The sequence below is a fragment of the Anopheles ziemanni genome, chromosome 2, assembly GCF_943734765.1.
Source record: "Anopheles ziemanni chromosome 2, idAnoZiCoDA_A2_x.2, whole genome shotgun sequence".
NCBI lineage: Eukaryota > Metazoa > Arthropoda > Insecta > Diptera > Culicidae > Anopheles > Anopheles ziemanni.
The window spans coordinates 23,780,354-23,798,244 of record NC_080705.1 but is presented as its reverse complement, the minus strand read 5'-3'; the positions used below and the strand labels follow the sequence as shown (position 1 = coordinate 23,798,244).

The 17,891-nt window shown below is 42.1% G+C and overlaps 2 protein-coding genes across 2 annotated transcripts; both read right to left on the bottom strand.

Annotated features, from left to right (window-relative positions):
* Positions 1-1,924: 1,924 nt before the first annotated feature.
* Positions 1,925-5,671, bottom strand: LOC131289512 (uncharacterized). The gene is made up of 5 exons (XM_058318791.1): positions 5,575-5,671; positions 3,582-3,670; positions 2,377-2,668; positions 2,145-2,291; positions 1,925-2,082 (listed from the first exon to the last, which is right to left on the bottom strand). The coding sequence occupies exons 1-5, from the start codon at positions 5,669-5,671 to the stop codon at positions 1,925-1,927; spliced, it is 783 nt and encodes a 260-aa protein (XP_058174774.1).
* Positions 5,672-11,783: 6,112 nt separating this feature from the next.
* On the bottom strand, positions 11,784-17,669 carry LOC131294921 (nonsense-mediated mRNA decay factor SMG5). The gene is made up of 5 exons (XM_058322976.1): positions 17,632-17,669; positions 13,371-16,287; positions 13,169-13,301; positions 12,510-12,668; positions 11,784-12,439 (listed from the first exon to the last, which is right to left on the bottom strand). The coding sequence occupies exons 1-5, from the start codon at positions 17,667-17,669 to the stop codon at positions 12,219-12,221; spliced, it is 3,468 nt and encodes a 1,155-aa protein (XP_058178959.1). The 3' UTR covers positions 11,784-12,218.
* Positions 17,670-17,891: the final 222 nt, after the last annotated feature.

The window sequence follows — 17,891 nt, the reverse complement described above, 5'->3', positions numbered from 1 at the left end:
CATAAGAAACGGCATACATTCAAATTAGATATACAATTATTTAATATCTGAGTACTTAAACTTACTTCAACAGCTGCAACACGATTAATGGAGAAGTTTCACTAGCTTCGTTCTTCCAGGATACACCAAAAGCACCACTCTTCGGCTTGCGTCTTCCAAAAGCCCTGTTTCTCTTAGGGAAATCCGAGATGTCAACTCTTTCATTATCCTCCATCTTGACACCTCTTACCGTATTCTTGTTTGTTTCATAGCAAGGCCTGGCTTTCCTATTCGTCCGACAGAGAAACGCTCCCGAGTGTGTCTGTTACGCTTGTCTTTTGGATGTCCATTGCTTCTTGTTTTTGATCAATACAATCCCATTCAGATAGACTTTAAAGGCTTAAGAACAATCCTGAAGAATCAATAGCAGCATAGCAGTCACCCATTTTCTATGAACGAAGTGAACCTTTTCGACTGAGGTTATACCATTATTTATTCCGAAGATAAAAAGCAACTTCAATGAAATGAGAAAAAATATGAACGGCTTTTCTTTTGCATTTATTGTTGTGTCTCATTAGCTTCTGTAGCTCTCCTGACTAAATACAACAATACAGCTATTATGTACTACGAATAACCTTTTATGGGTTAAGAATGGGGCCATTAATGAAGATGTTAACTACCCGTTTTGCTGGTAACGATCTTCGTTATTTAGGGGCACATTCATTGCTCCATAAAAGGAGTAGAATCCGATTTAAATCGTTATCTTCTTCGATGTCATCACAGCTTAGAATAATAATTTTCGGGTAACAACATTGCGAAATTGATGTGTGTTTTGCGATGAGATAAGTTTCTTTTTGCCATATCAAAAATAGGGCCATTTAAATTAACAAAATAGTAACGGGGAAAGATAAAACCCAACGTCGAGTTGAATTAAAGCTGCTAAAAGCTCATTTAGATAGCAACGGAATTTTTCCTCGCTTAAATAATTTTAGGTACTGACGCAGGCAATGCTCTCATCGCTTAATTCCGATACGATTCACGTCAGTTGGAGCACTTCTCGAAGCTACAGGGCAAACAAGGTAAAGGTTACTAGCTACAGTCTTGTGGTTTCTCCGGTCCTCGTGAACAGCGGATTAAAGTTAAGTCGATATTCAACCGCTTACTTGAAGGGGGCATGGTTTCAGAAACGAGGTCTTGTTCAAGCCAGATTATTTGGAACCCGACGTATTTTCCGAAATGTATCCGGCAACGAAAGTGTCAAAGAATTAATCAGCTACAGGGGGTTTTTCAGCTTCATAGAATACGAATGGATGTTTTAAAAGAGAAAGCAATCTGTGCTTTGTTTTGTATTAATTTTCTAAAAGCATCAAATTATTACGTTAGACGTTTCACTACAACGATCCATAATAGTACGCAGTACAATTAAATAAAGTTTTAAAATGATTAAATGCTGCGAAAAAAATTGCTTTAGATTAAATAAAAATTACATATTGAAATATACCGATAAACATTCTTCGATTTAAGTACATACATCATGTTTGATGAATTCATTCTAAAATTGTTGCGTGATTAAAAATTTCGTTATTCCAAATTATTACATCGCGCTCCACCAACATGAAATAAAAAATTAAGCTGTTATATCTGTATTTTGAAAAGATTCTCTGAGAATGAATTAACTGAATGAGGGTAATTATGATTTGATAAATACTATTTCATATGAATCTGATTATAAGAATGTGAGTAATTATTTTATTTTGGATCAATTGAATGTGATGTAATAAAACTTCTAGCACGAATTTGCTATAATTCATTGTCATCATTCAAACGTAAATCGCAAACAAGGTGCATTCAAAGAACGACGTTTTTCATCGTTTATTAATAGACATGGTTTTCCCACTTTTCTTGGGACAATATCACAACCCAACGACGGTTTGCCATCAGTCGCTTACTCCTGCTTCGGCAGAAGTCGTCGGTAGGGAACACGCAGGAAAATCTTGTTGACCACCTCAATCATCACCGGTTCCCACACCTGCCGGCTGGCCGGGAGCAGTTCCTTGTACATCATTGGCCAGTACTGGTTGACAAATTCCAGCGCAATCTGGTCTGTTGGTGGAAAGAGAGAGAATGAGTGCCTGTCGACCTCACAAGGGTTGACCGTGACTTACTGAGTTCGGGATCGGGGAACAGGCCGGTAGCGTAAATCTTCATGTCGCCAACCTCCGGGCTCATGTCGAAGCTGTCGATCTGCAGGTACTCCTCGCCGTTGCGCTCCGTGACCTTGCCGGCCATCTTCCAGGTGGTGGTGACATCAGCTGGAATGAAAAGCAAACGGGATATATGAGCTTTCCCCGGTCGTAGGTTGAAATTGCGGTGCCGGCTCACGAACCGCCAACTTACTCATGCTGTTGTTGAAGTAACCCTTCGATGCCAGCTTAATGCTGTTGAAGCGGCCTTCGCCCTTGAAGAAACCCTCGATGAGGATCTGTGGGAAGCGGACGTCCACCTCCAGGTTGAGCGTCTTATCCGTGGCCGACGCATGGACGTCCATAATCTGGGCCTTGCTCATGCCGAACGTCTTGGCGTTCTTAACGTGCATCGAGGCGGACATCTGATTGCGCTTGTAGTCGATGTAAGTGCTCTTGGACACGAACGGGTCCAGCGACGGGAAGCCTAGCGATTCGATTCCAACCTGTAAAGAAAATGAACGAGTTAAATAGCTTTGCTCGTTGGAGGCTCATTACTAAAGCAGGTATTTTTTTATTTGGCAACTTTTTTAAGGTTGAGATAGATATTTTTCACTGAGCCATTTTGAAATACAACTATCCCTGTTTTCTTGTCTTAATCATTTTTTCTAAACGTCTGATTCTATTTCAATTAACTCAACAAATGTAAAGGAACCAAATAAATCACCACCATTCCAAGCATTTTTGGTCATTACAAATAATGTTTGCATGTAAACTTTTGCTCTGCTTGGCATGACCAACAAATTAATTTCAATTATGTAATTTATTTATTTTTAATTTAAGCAGTTCTTTCAAATTACACCGATTGATTAAAAAAGATAGGAATGCTACTAAAAACTACTTGAAGTCCAAATATCTTGTAGTATCAAACTTATCTAAATTGAAAAAAAAAAATCATTTATGGATAGTAGATAAATATACTGTTAAATATGCCGAGAAGTTAATCGAAGCATCAAAATGCCGAATCGTAACTAGAATCAACTTAACAAATATGCAATTCCCAGCTATGCGTCAATCTTTCTTATGAAATATACATTACGCATCATGCATCCAAGTTAAGTATTCATTAAATTGTTTTTTTCGCATTGCATAACCAGTGCGCATGCATGTAAAACAAACAGAAATCAACTGCTAGCCCACAACGAGACGCCGGACGTGTTGCGTAATGTGCACGGCAACAATAACGCGAGCAAAAAATTACGGTCATTACGGATGAAGGATGTTTTCCAAGCTACTACCCTGAACCTCTGACCTTTTGGCAAGTCAGCCTTGCCCGAGTAATACACGACAGACGCCAAGCGGCCGGTTAGATATATCCGTTTTAAGTCGTTAGTCGGTTCGGCGCGGCGCTACTCTCACCTGCATTTCCGGCAACATACGCTGGATCGTGTTCTTGATGCACTCGCCGAGTTCAGGGCCATCGCGGTAACAGATTTCCATGAACGATGCTGCGAACGATAAGTTGGATTCAAGGTTAGGAAGGAGCAATGATTGAAGATAGATATCGCAACAAACGTCAACACAAGTCACGGCTTGTGATCAGGAGTCGATCTTCTTTTACAACCCGAGCTTGGGTGTACGTTTTCCTAACATATCATGCATGTTATTTTTACATATCATGCCCTACGCTACGCCATGGAGCTAATCGATTCTGTAACGCTCAATTACTTGCATCTTCTTTGGCCACTTAATTACCAGTGGCTCTTGATCTCGAAGTGCCCCGGACGCAGTCGACTGTTTGATTAACGATAGCAAACTGCGTGAGAATAGAAAATCTCGGGCACAATAGATTGAAAACGCGTATTTTGTTGATTACAAGGACAACTTGAAAAGGCAGGTTATAATGTGGATTAGATTCCACTCACATTATGCAAAAATCTTGAGTGTACTTCAGTGGTTGAAAATTGTAGCGATGTTTTTAATAAACGATGGATTTTACTGCGCGGTTGTTTGACATTGCAAACACCTTTACTCTGCTATGTGACTTAATGAGTTACGCGAAGATTCTCCGCACAATATGACCACGCCAAAAAGAAGCATGAGACGATGACTGCATGTTCGGAAGCGAACTTAAGAAAGCGAAATTTTAATAATTACCTCCAAATTGGTACTTCACGATTAGCGCTCGACTCTAACCCACTTCGTTCTGCCCTGTTGATTATCGCTTCGCCTAAATTGTCGAAAAAAAAACCTATTTCTAGCTATCAGACATCATGATGAATCAGTTTAACGTCTGCATGAGTGATTATCTTGGTTAGCTGCTGTTGAAATTAATTCTTTTTTGTTTGTAACTTTGTTCCGCCGCCAAGGTCAAGTGGATACTATGTTAACCAATGCTAATATTCCTTTATGCGCCATTAAACTTTTATCTATTCTCGCTAGTTCTTCCTTTTCATAAATTCTCCTACTGACGCATTTATGTTGTTGTTTTTTGATGATGTGTCTTTTGCGTTGCTAGTTTTCTAGTTTCTTTTCCTTTTGATTAAAGTGAATTTTGTAAGTCTATTTGGATTCGAAAACATGTTTCATAGTTTTTAAGTTCTACCCTTATATCATACATTATCTTCAGCTTTTTTATAAACTGCGCAAATAAATTCAACGATATTCTTCATATAAATAAAATTCTTCTTATTGATAATTAAACATCTTTTTTAAATCTATTGGACGTAGGTGAATATTAAGCTCGTTAAGAAAATGCAAACTTTTTTAAATCCCTTAAACTGAATTTTATCAAATTTTTTATATATTTTTATATTGTTTTTCAATACAAGCATGGTGAGAAAATAATCTGACAACAAGCCAAACCATGTTGGTGTTCTTTAGTTAACTCCAGCTAGTAATGTTGTGCTAACTAAATAAGACAACTGTTAGCCATGGTATAAGGATTCCTTATTTGCGTAAACCAAATGTAGGCCAAACAAACGGTGAATTATCAAGAAATTTAAACATTTTGGTCAATTAAATGGTAGTTTTAGCGTTATGCACTAATGTGTGATCGACATGACGTGCAGAAAAACGTGTTCCTTCCAAGATAGTTGTTATCTCTTGACAACCGGCAATTAAAGAATGTCGCTGTTTTCGTTAGCACCAGTATTTTAAACAGCCATTTGGTCACTACCCTGGTGGCTTGTCCAATTCTCCCAGTCGTTTGATATACACTTAATTAAAGTGACCATCTGAAAACTTGTTAGCTTTACACTGTGACTTGAACAGCGACCAAAAACCGGAAAATATGATGCTGTCCAACGATCACTTCATGCACAAACCAGAAAAGCAGACCTCGCAAAGGGCAATGTTTTTTCGCCACAATTTTGCAACGAACTTGCGAACGAATGCTGTACGAGCTACTTACGCAACTCCACCTCCGGATCGTCAACGAGGGGCTGCGGGGCGGCGGCGGAGAGGCTCGCGGCAAGCGCGACGCCACACAAAACCAGAATCACTTTCATGGTGTCCTTGGCCGGGATGAAAGGAAGGACCAAACAACTGCAGGAACGGACACTGAGATGTAGTTTTATTGCACTCCGATAAGCACTCGGTTCGCTGTCACGAGCCACGAACTGTCGATCTTGCTGGTAGGATACTGTCTGAAAGTCGCCGGACGATGGTGGGCGCTTTTATAGAAATGCGGCCCCCAGACTCTCCGGTTTCGATCGCAAAGGCAGCACTTGAGATTTTTCACTACGAGTTCTAGAGTTCGTCGGCCATCACTAAGACTGCTGCACATCGGGTTCCTCCTCGCGCACCCCACAGTTCTCCGAAAATGGTCCTCCCTATCTAGTACACGGTTTCACTTTTAATTCATCATGATGATAGCAATAACTCAGCTGTGTGTTTCAGGTTAATGGTACTCCTCGCGATCGATTCGGTTTATGCATTTAAGGGTTACTACGACGCGTGTGCGTGTTTGTACGATGAAACGAACAAGTTATAGTGCAGTAATGTTGTTTCTCTTTATTAACTTCAAAAACGTCGAATCACAGCCGGTTTTGAGAATCCAAAAGTGTTCGAAAATACGGCTGCCCACTTTCTGGATAGATCACATATTGGGTCAGTAAGGAAAAGAGGGCAAGTGAAAGTGAAAAGCCACAAATGAGGATACAAAACGGAGGTCTCAGGCGAAAGCGATGAAAATGGTTTATGAATGTTTCACAAGTTCACCAAGCTGATTAAGATGAGAGATTCTTTTATGGTTGTTGATATCGTTTGCGTGTAAAAACTGCGTGTCACTACAACTGTTGAAAGAAGTGCAACGTATCAGAGGTTGCAAATCTTATCCCACGAAAACATTAGTTTTAAAAACAAAGTTTGTGTTTAAATTATGTAAATGCTCAGCAATATTTTCGCAAAGCAAATAATCTCTAGACCAGTGATGTCAAACTCGTTTCACCTTGCGGGCCGCATTTTCTCCCAAAATAGGCTCGCGGGCCAAGCCATATAATTGATTGGAGTGATGAAAATATGTTCTTATCAATGTGGTTTTATCTTAACAGTCAATCATGTTTTACATTTTCACATTTTTTCATATTATATTACTTCTTATAAAATTTATAAATTTTGAGTAAAAGAGAGGGTTTTTTGCTCAATCATTTTCCAAATTTTAATGAATTCAAATCAAGTTTATTGAAATTTATGTTGCAGTTCAACACTATTGTGTATTTTGTTAATGATTTTAGAAAAGTAAAGGTATTGTAATTACAATAGCTAACTTATTGCTCCGCATTTGTTATTTTGTTTGGAATGGTCTTGTAGTATAGAAACATTTGTTTTCTATAAACACTATTTATCCACTTGTCTAGAAAAATCTGTGTAAAACCTTTGCTGCAAAGTTGCATATCACTTTCTTATTGAAATAGTTTAAATTGACATTCGTTAAGTTCTCTTGCAATTCGCAGTTCATGAAAAAATTTACATTAAATATTTTGGTAATTGCTATAAGCCTATACTCAAGGATCCAAAATTTCGATGTAATGTTTCAAAGGGGTCGCGGGCCGCACCCAATGGTCTTGCGGGCCGCATGTGGCCCGCGGGCCGCATGTTTGACATCCCTGCTCTAGACATACCCTGGCCAGGTTTATTGGGTTGCCTGTTGCATGCGAGGGTTCAACTTTTGCACAATAACGGTATAAGCGTAAGAACACTTCATCGTTGACTTAGTGACTGTTTTCGGTCAAGATGATCCACTTAAAGGTTACTAAACTTTTTCCTTTTCTATAGTCAGTGGATATTCAATCTTCTCATGCTGAAAAAGGTTCGCTCACGGAGTGGTTTTGACTCCAAATCAAACAAAATTATTCTAGTCAGGAATGTAAGCCGATTAATCGTTCAAACCTAAAACGTGTTGTAAACACGTGGTGTCGATCTATTGTTGGTTGTAGATACTGAAGTACCGTGAGAAAAACTGTTTTTTATTCGATTATTGGTTGAACATGTTTTAAACCGTTTTCTACACATTTAGCATAACATTATCAAAAACTACAAACTTTAAGAAAATATTGGCCACAGTAAAATACAATTGTAAGTCAATAAAAAAAATAACAAATTAACAATAAAACACTACCGTATACATCGTTGGATCTTGTTGTTGTAAGAAATTACTACCTAATTAAGCGTACTGAAGATGGTCGACGTGGTTTGCATAAGTTTGCCATCACTGCCACTGGTTCGCAGGACGTTCATGATGGAAATTGAGTGCACAAACGCACAGATCGGATAATCGTGTGTTGACGGAGTTGACATCAAATTCGGTGTGTCGGGCAACCGGTTTGCCCTACTGAATGGTGGCGCAATCGAGCGTTGACCGCGACCGGGGCTCCTTTGAGAAAATCGTTTACTGGAAGTTAAACATACTGCTTTAACCTGTTCGAATGATGTGTGCCTTATGAATGATTGATTTTATGGTTGGTGGGGTCAAAGTGGAAAGTTTAGAGTACATTTTGAAAGTGTTGAGCTGAATGCGTTGTTGAACTTTACATGTTCAAAATGTGTTTTAGTTGAATGAAGTAGCACATTTTTTTTAATTTTTTATAAGGAATTTTACTGCGAATTGTTGTTCTCAAAATAAGTTAGTTATAACGAACCGCCAATTTTTTTTATGTTAAACCACCTGGACAATGGTTACCGCCTGAAATCGAGGCTTCAAGGTCAGGGACCGGTTGTCAAAGATATCATGCTTACTGCATGTATTCTTTTGTTTCGCATTCACCGATGTAGTATTAACATACAATTGTTGAGAAAGTGGCGTTTGCTAACAGGGCTTTTTTAGTATTCAATGCAAAATATTTTCCAAAATAAGCATAAATCTAATGTTGCTGAATCATTTGTAGTTATGTCATATCCCTATTGCAGAAAGCTTACTATCTGCAGTTTCTAACGAGAACGTAAGGCTGACATTTTCTAAGCAAAAGATCTAGCATTTCCATTCCATCCATTTGAATTACAGTATTTGAAACACAAGTAATAATGCATGATTACGCAACAACTGATTGTTTCTTCCTCAACCATCAAACCCCTATGACTGGTATTGCGTCATAGCTATAAGAGAGAGAGAGAGAGAGAGAGAGAGATAAGAAGAAGTATGTTTTCCATTTCTTTTCACAACTTCTCGAAAAAATGATTCTAAATAAATTACGCGTTACGCTATACAGAAACATCCGGAAATAGAACCCGCTTGGATCAGTCACTGTCAAAGTCCAACGCCGATATGCACGAACCCACGTTTAGCATGTGGCCCCTCAAGGCATGCCACCCGGTGGCCTTAGTATTCCGTGCTCTGACTGACTCCGGAAAAAGGCACTACTGCAACAGGTAGCCTGCCATCCTCCGGAGACCTCAATGTGAACGGGTTAAGGCTCACGGTACATCTATCGGTCTGGGTTGAGGTGAACCAATGGCGTTCGGAAGGCCCTTCATTGTCACGACTGGAACCAGCTACTGCTGGCCGCTAATCGAACAGGATGCTTCGGTTATTGATTACGCTGGTGGCCGGTTGGTGCATCACAAGCATGCGTGGTTCAATCGGTAGCTTAACCTGATAGAGATGTGCGGTGTAACAAAAGATTTTATGGGCACGACACGTGTGTGCAATCATGCCGAACGCACGAAGCTACATAGAAATCAATTGCGCGAGTACGATTTCCTTCACTTTTCACGATCAAACACGATCGATCAAGGAGTATCATAGAACTCAGTACAACGGAACCGGATCAATTATGCTAAATAAACGAAACATTAAAATAGAACTAAGTACACTAAAAAAGTAATAAATCTCTACTACTAATCTACAAAGAAATTACACCATGTTGTAAACGGGAGCTCTTAAATTAAAAAAAAAAAACAAAAGACGGGCAAAAATTTTCCCGCGCGAAAAAAGATCATTTCTCAAACCTTGTTCTATTGTTTCACGTCGTGGCGTATATTATACGAGCGCGTGAGGATGGGGCATGTTAATATGATTTTCGAGGCGCCGCGAGAACACGCACGCATTTCCATACTGATGAGCGAATGCATAAATGTACCACGCCTAATACATGTATGGTAATGACACATTCCTGAACAGTTCTTTATACTTTTTTATTGTTTTGCCTGTAATATTAAAAATTAACTACGACACAAAATTACCAACCACGTAAACGAAAATTGCGTAAATTGATTTAAAAAGGCAAAACTGTTTACATGACCAGGTGAAAGAAATGTTTGAGACAATCATTCGACAAACGGAAAGCCAATTAGAATACACTTTTGAGTCTTATGAACAACCAAATTTATGATTAGTGCATCATATCTGGCAAGGATTAATTATCGGATGTTCTTCGAAGGACAACACGGTTGATATATTTCGCCAATTCGTATTTTTATTCATGGAAGCATTTAACGCAAGCTTTGCATAGAAAAAAAATAATACGGGACAGTACAGAATCGGAGCATAAATTATATATCGTAATATCTAATGTTTTTGTTTAAGAATATAAAACCGAATAGAATGATAGGAGACGTAGAAAAAAAAGTGTGTTTTGTTTCCTTTAGTTAAAAAAAAAATGAAAATATGCGTTTGCAACCGGTAAACAATAGTTTGTAGAAGGATGTTGACGTCTTTATGCTCTGTTTGTATGCAAATCGTACTGCTGATTGAGCTAAATTCCTGCAACTCAATTCCTATCTCCAAGGATTGGTTTGCATTTGTAGTCTAATCTTCGATGGAACTGATGGTTAAAGTATCGTAAATCTGCATGAATTCTTCGGTGAACTTATAGATAGAAAAAAAAAAGAATAAATGATGCACTACAATTACTTTTCGCTTCACGCGATGCGAAATTCAATGCGCGAAGACGGCTGAGTTATGCTCTGCCACGGCACATCGGCATGAAATGAACTGACCAAAGGAAATAGATACGTTACGACGTAGCTTGAGATCCACACAGCAATGGCAACAGTTGCTCATGGAAAAAACGTATTCAGAGAGTTTCTCGGTGCTGAAAGGCTCATTTTAAGTCTGATCTGATAGTTCGCTCAAAAGACCTAATTGTTATGAAGAAAGAAAACGAAGTGTTGGAATGCGTAGAACTCAGGAGCATTGGCGACCATCTACGAACTTTCGACCCGTCTATCAGGTTGTAGATGTCCGAATGATGAAAACCAAATAAGCGATTCCCCATACTAAGAGCCATTTCAAGAAGACTTAACCTTTGCAGGAAACTTCACTAGAGTACGGCGAAAAGCCAATGAATAATGAATTTGAGAAAGACCGCCTGTTACGTTCTGTTTAAATTAAAGTTATTCCTAAACGTTGCATCTGGCATCCATACAATGCAGACAAACAGTTCGCAGCGTAGCAAAGGAAATCAGGATTAGCAGATCGGATTAACTTGTATACACTCATTCCCCATTGGACAGAAAAAATAAAGAATATTGCAATTTTTAGGACACCGAGCTACGTCCTGCACTTCCGAAGTTGATGGGGAATACTTGCTAAAGTAGTGCCATGCCTCAAAGGAGTTTTCATGCTCATTCAACAGTTCACAGTTTACAACAGATTTAAAGTTCATATTGATTTAATTTTGAGAATGATTCTTGTTAGAAAAATGACTACGCGCAACGAATACGTAGGGCCATTTGTTCGCTCGAAAATGTGTTGTGTACCATACAAATAAAATGAAAACCAAAATCCATCCAGCGCTGCGTTCCCATTACAGATGGCATCTGCTCGATCCATCATTGCTGGCGTTTGAAAGAACTCTTCTCCTATGTTCAATGATGCGTTTTACCTTTACTTCAACATTTGCGATCAATTGCTCGTGGTACTTCAAAATTATTCTACCTCTCGACATCACATTCTGTGTACTCCTTTCCTTTTTTCTCGATCGTGCCTCGCTCTAGCTTGTATGGAACAAATCGTCTCAAAGATTTGCTGCTTGCCGTTGCGATGCAGGACGAACTGTTGATGTTGTTTGTATTCCTGCACGCCGGACGAACGACGGAACAACTCGATACAAGAAGCACAACAGCACCACGTGTCGGAAGGACCCGCTAATGGTGTGTGTTTGTGTGTAGGTTTGTATGTGTATGGTGTAGGAATATCTCGCCGAAGGATGAGAGAGGACGAGAGAATACACAGCTTCTGCGCCACGGTTCACACACACACACGCAAGGACATGAGAATGATCGAAACGAACGAACGACGCGCACGTGTCTCGAACCAAATTGATTCTCACTTCCGACTGAGTTCCGGTCGTCTAAAGCATCTTCCTTCAGCAGCCCTTTGGCTCACTGCTTTCTTTTCTGGTGGGGATTGGGGCGGATGGCGACAACGGTACCCAGAAGGAGACACTTGTATGCTTTGCTTTTGTTGGCGGCTGACTTCTGCTGCTTCGCTGCTGTTTCTCTCGATTTTCGCGTTAATTTCTTGCTCCGCTTCTTGCTGTTTTGCTCGTATTCGCATGTTGGCTGCAGTTAAGTTAGACCAAAGACCACTGTTCGGCTTACGTCACTCGACGACGTTCATTTCCGTTTGTAGCTGGAGTAGAATGTGACGATCTGTTCGAACTTCACCGGGATGGCCTCCAGAATGCCGGTGTAGCTACTGCCATTGCCGAGCTTGCGATCGTACAGGCTATCGCCGGACAGGTAGGTGATTATGTCGGTACAATCCTTGTCCGCGTGGTTGGTGACAATGTGGTTGCAGAACTGTACGATCTGCTGAAAAACCGAACCGTCGCGATCTGTCGGATTGTAATAATACTCGTTAGTTTCCGAACGCATTCTAGTAAAACATTTCATTCGAACACTTACCCAACTTTTTCGGGATCTTCACCAACGGCATCGGCAGCGATTCGTTATTTTTCTGCGTGCGCAAGAACCGGTTGCCCTTGCTAAATTCAATCTCCAGCCACTTGATGGCATTGCGTGCTCCTTCGCTATGCTTTTTCAGCTCATCCAGATCGCTCAATACTGAAAGCAGTAGAAACAACATTTGATTAGTAACTAAACTTCAAGTTTTAGCTTTGAATTACAATGAAATTTAGTAGCTTCAATAAAGCCATAAAACTGCCGATATTCGCTAAGCAAAATCCCACCGCAATCTAGAGAAGTGCGTACTAAGTAAGAATCAGTAAAGTAGAATCTTTCGCTTGAACTGGTTAATTTAAATCCTCACGGATAACAGATAGTTTTTATAACTCGTTTTACATTACAATCGTTAAGAGGGATTCGAATCCGAAATAGGGATTTGAAACCCAAAAGTGCGTAAAACTACAAGGAATTGAATCTCAATTAGGGATTTAAATCTTAATCACAGATTCGAATCTCAATCAAGGATTCACATCTCAAACAAGGAATTCCGAATTCCATAAGAATAATTAGTGAGAATAAAGAGAGTGTGTTCAAGATCGGTAAAAAGAGAAGTTTTTTAAGTTTCTGTGCAGTTTAGGTAGTTTATGGGAGACACTTACCAGCGCTAGGAATCAACACGACGAACTTCTTCGTTTTGACCAAATTTTTCACGATCGCCGTGTACTCGGTCAGACATTTCGAGTCAAGGACCAAATATGGTGTCAAAGTAACGTTCACCGGGCGTTTTTTGAGCTGAAAATAAGGTACACAGCCCGTAAATATTGATAGGAACCGTCCCCACCATGACTCCCTTCTACTTACCTTCGATTCGAGCGTTTCCACCTCGTTCTCCAGCCACAGTCTGCCCATGACCGCACTAAGGTCCTTTCCTTCTTTTCTTTGCTTTTTCTCCTGCTCGGGACGATGTGCCTGTTGCTCTTCGCCGTCCTTTACTGAGCTAACGCAGCCATTCACTTCTTCTTTCTTAGCGCAACGCTGCAGAATTCCGCCGTTTGCTCGATTGCGAAGATAACCCTTCTTCGTGAAGAGTGTAGGAGCATCGTTGCCGTCGCCGTTCGCTTCAGCAAAAGCTTCCCGTTTGTACTGGCGAATGCGATTGCGCTTGCCCTCTCGCGAAAGTCTAAACGCAGCGTCACCATCCACATCTGGTAAGACTCCACGTCCGTTGCGATGCTCTCGGCGAGCGGTCACACCTCGTCGGCCATCGTAACCCACACGTTGGTTACGATTTGCACCGTCTCCACCTGCATTCCAGTCCGATCGTCGTTTGGCCTCATCGCCCTTCTTAAGGTTGGTGCGGTTTTTGTTGCCACCTCCCCGCTGTTGCTGCGAGCCCTTCTGTCCCCCACCGCCCTTCTGTTTCTTACGTCCACCTCCAGCAACACCTCCCGAGCGGAAGCTGAACTCACGCGTCTTGGTGAGGAAGGAGTAGCAAAACTTCTTCGACTTGCACACCGCGAAACCGAAGTCGACCAGCTTCATCAGCCGAAGGAAACTTTCATCTTCACGACTGATCGCTAGCTTGTAGGATGTTTCCCAAGCGAGGCCATCCTGCGCCAGTTCGAAGAGAGGGAAGCGTTTCATGGCGACGTCCTCCTGCAACGGAATCGAACGACGCTCGTTGAAGATCGTCTGCAGATCGTCTCGCAAACCCGGCACGGTGATCATGTCGCGCGTGAAGTAGAACCGATTGGTCAGCACGTCCAGATTGAAGTAGTTCAGCAGCTTCATGATGTTGTGCAGGAATTCCGGATTCGATTGGTAGCAGTTGTGCAGCACGTCCAGATTGTCGGACAACATCCAATCGAACAGCAGCTTTAGCGAGCGCAGCGTCCGTTCGCAGTGCGCAAACTCCAGCACGATGTTGGGGTTCGGTTTGTTGTAGCGCTTCTTGAACTTCAGCTGCTCGTCCGGAACGCTGCCCGACGCCCTGCGCTCTTCGCCACTGCGCGGGTTCTTATCCTCGTTGCTTCGTTGAGCGGTCGGAAGAGGTTGCTTGTCGTTGTCACGTTCACGACCACGCTCGTCCCGTTCCTCGTCGTCATCCTCGTCGTCGGAGTATTCATCATACGATCCGAAACTGGACAGCGACATAATATCTGCCTCGTCGTCATCATCTGCCTCTTCTTCTACTTCACTTTCCGTGTCCGGCTCCGATCCATCGGAGTAATCGTCCGAATCGTCCTCATAGCGCGCTTCTTCTTCATCGTTCTCATCCTCTGACTCGCTGGCGTTTGAGAACGCCCTACGTCGGCGACGCGAATGCTTCTTCGAACGCATATCATCGGTACCACCATACTCCTCCTTTGTTGAACCACGGTCTCGTTTAGCAAGCGACTTTCCTTTACCATCCAATGTGTTGCCGACGTTCTCCTTGTTGGCCGTTCCATGGCTGTCCTGACTTGCCGTACCCTCCTCAACGCCGGACGAAGATTTTTGATCCTTCGAAAACATCATGCCGGAACCGTGCGACTTCAATGTCGACCGGGCACGATGGACTTGTTCGTCGTACGTCTGATACTGGCGGGCATACTGCTCGCGAAACCGATTGTCCTCGCGCACTTGCTCAACCATCCACTTCTCGATGCCCATCGTGCAGTACTCGAGCAGCTCGGAGCACAGCGCCACCAGGAACGCGTTCAGACTGTATATTTTGTCCGAGTTGCTCAGACGAATGCGGTGCATGCAGAAGAACAGAATCGACACGATCTTGAAGATCATATCCTCCGTCATGTAGTACTCGTCAAGAAGTTGCCGGAGGCCCAACACCTTTTTAAAGTCGATCAACACCGAATGGCACAGGGCGGTAAAGTCGGTAACGTCCTTGTCGTAAAAGAAAACGTCAACCACCAGCAAGAACGTCGCGATGAAATCTTCTATCGCACGATCATCTCCTTCGCCCAGACCGGCATCATCCGCGATGCCGCTCCCGCCATTCTCCAGGTGGCGAATGTTCCGCTGAAAGATGTTGCTCACATTGGTTTCGCTGCACTCGAAGGGAATCGCACAGCACAGCGAGTACAGGTAGTGGTAGACGGCATCCAAGTTACAATTCTGCCCGGTCACTAACATTCCCAGCTGGTTCTGCGCCATTCCGATCTTGGGGTTCAGCTTGAATGCCTCCAGGTAGAAGTTGCGCGTGCGTTCCAGCACCTCCACCCGGTTGCCGATGTTAAACTCAAGCTGATAGCGATGCAGATCGCCCAACGAAATCAACAGCGAGTGTATAGTTTCCAGGGCGTAGGATATCTCTTGCTTGGTGTACAGTTCGTTCTTTTGCGTCCCGTCATCCGCACGAAGCTGCAGTAGTGAGTAACACGATGACTCCTGCCGCAGAGCTTCATCGTCGTAGTCCTCCAGCAGACCATAGTCGACCAGGAATCGCATCATATCCAAGTGGAAGAGCTCTGCAAACCGAAGCACGATGGCCTTCAAGTAGTTGATTCCCTCCCGGATCAACTGATCGGTCGCACGTTGCAGTACGGCTCCAGTCGTTCGACCCTTCTGACGCTTCAGTACGTAGATCACATCGTAGTAACCCTTGCGCCAGAGGATTTCACGAGACTTTTTGCCGACATTTTCGAAATCCTCAAACATCAGCTGGATACATTGCGCGACTAGTAGGCGATGGCTGAGCAGGAAGCTCGGATCCAATATCTCTTTGGCCGTCAATGTCGCCTTACGCTCGTCCTGTCCTTTCACGAGGGTATAGACCGACCTAAAACAGGGTAAAAACAAGTCAGACAAATATATTGGTATGTTGCCAAACGAATAAAACACTACTGACATGAACAAAACGAACATGCAATCGAACTGTGGAACTATTTTCGAATCGGGCCATACGGTTTGATTTTCCGTAATAATAACACATTTGTCTATATGGTCTGTCTTAAAACTTGTGGTTTTCAAGTCGTAGGTGGGCCGGTACAGCATTTACTCTAAACGTTATCAATTTCACCCTTGCTTATCACCACAAATAGCCTCCTCCTCCCTTCCTAATTCACGAAAGAAATTGCACATTCATCCACAGCTTATATTTCTTGGAAACTTAGATAACTCATTTGGAGGAAAATGAAAGTGAATCAAAAAAAAAAAAGTATCTTTAATTTTATCACCGATATTGAATTATGGGAATGCAAAATAAACAAAGCATATGGCAGACCGTGTTTTCAATGAAAACGACGTTTCTAGTGTACAGCATACATATTATTGGAGGTAACCTTTGCATTCACGATGCAAGTAAACATGATATTGAAAGCATGATTAGTATAACATACCAGACATCAAACAAGATGAAAAGTTCGACAAATTTGAATGGTTCTTGGCTCTCCTTTCATCTTTCAAAGCATTATTTGCTCCAAACATATTCCGCAGTGGAAGATATTCGGCGACACACTATGCGTAAACATCTCGACCACTATTGGCCTTGAACGACGACCAGGCAAGGAAAATAGGTTGTTTACAAAATTTGTCCAACGCACAGCGCCGCTAGAATATCCCTGCCTGCTGCTTACGTGACGAACAACCCGTGAGCATAGCGGAATGAAATCGGCTGTGGTACACATTCGTAGTCGTAATCGCAGCACACATTCATTTCTTATCGATGCGAGAAAGAACGAACCACCCTTTCGAATAAGCGAATGTTTTGGTTGTTTGATTTTTCTTTTCGCGACTCTCCTTGACTATTCGAATGGCACGGTAGTGCTGAGTGTTTCTTGTGAAAAAAACTATGCATGCATGCAGGTATCGAACATGAGACACAAACACACACATACACTTCTTACGGCCCCTTAAACACACACACGTTCCGTCGTTCGCAACCGTCATAATAAATTGTTCCGTATTCGCGCTGTCGCACGATGGTGAAATCCTTTTCCAATCAGGAGCATCATGGCTACCAGCAATTCTACTGTTTGTGAAATCCTCTCCCTTTTTCTAGCATTCTGAACAGCCAGCAGCTGTGCATACAGAATCCGTTCACCTCGGGTGACGTAGGTCCAAGCTCATACACTTACAAGACAATGTACTCAAAGTGCACGATGCCATGCATCTAATGTCTTACCTGAACAACTGCTTCACGTCGTTGCTAGAATATTCCATGGTTTGCCAAACAGTTTCACACCGGCTAGGGGTTTCAAATTTCCACTCAAATCCTTGCAAGCGGCAAACGAAAATCCTTATTCCTCTACCACAGAAATGCGCCACAAAGGAATGGCCGCGTTGTTGCTGATTACGTATTTTTTTTCCTTTTCCTCCCAAAGGCTGTGTTCGTCTGACGTCGTCGCCGTCGTACGATGATGTTTTTATTTGCCTCGCACTGCT

Coding starts and splice junctions, on each gene's coding strand:
- LOC131294921 (XM_058322976.1), bottom strand. CDS start 17,669: ATGGAATATTCTAGCAACGACGTGAAGCAGTTGTTCAG. Junction 16,288..17,631: donor GACGTGAAGCAGTTGTTCAG/GTAAGACATTAG, acceptor ACCCTGTTTTAG/GTCGGTCTATACCCTCGTGA. Junction 12,440..12,509: donor GAAGATCCCGAAAAAGTTGG/GTAAGTGTTCGA, acceptor ACAATCCGACAG/ATCGCGACGGTTCGGTTTTT.
- LOC131289512 (XM_058318791.1), bottom strand. CDS start 5,671: ATGAAAGTGATTCTGGTTTTGTGTGGCGTCGCGCTTGCCGCGAGCCTC. Junction 3,671..5,574: donor CGATCCGGAGGTGGAGTTGC/GTAAGTAGCTCG, acceptor TATCGTTCGCAG/CATCGTTCATGGAAATCTGT. Junction 2,669..3,581: donor GTATGTTGCCGGAAATGCAG/GTGAGAGTAGCG, acceptor TTTTCTTTACAG/GTTGGAATCGAATCGCTAGG.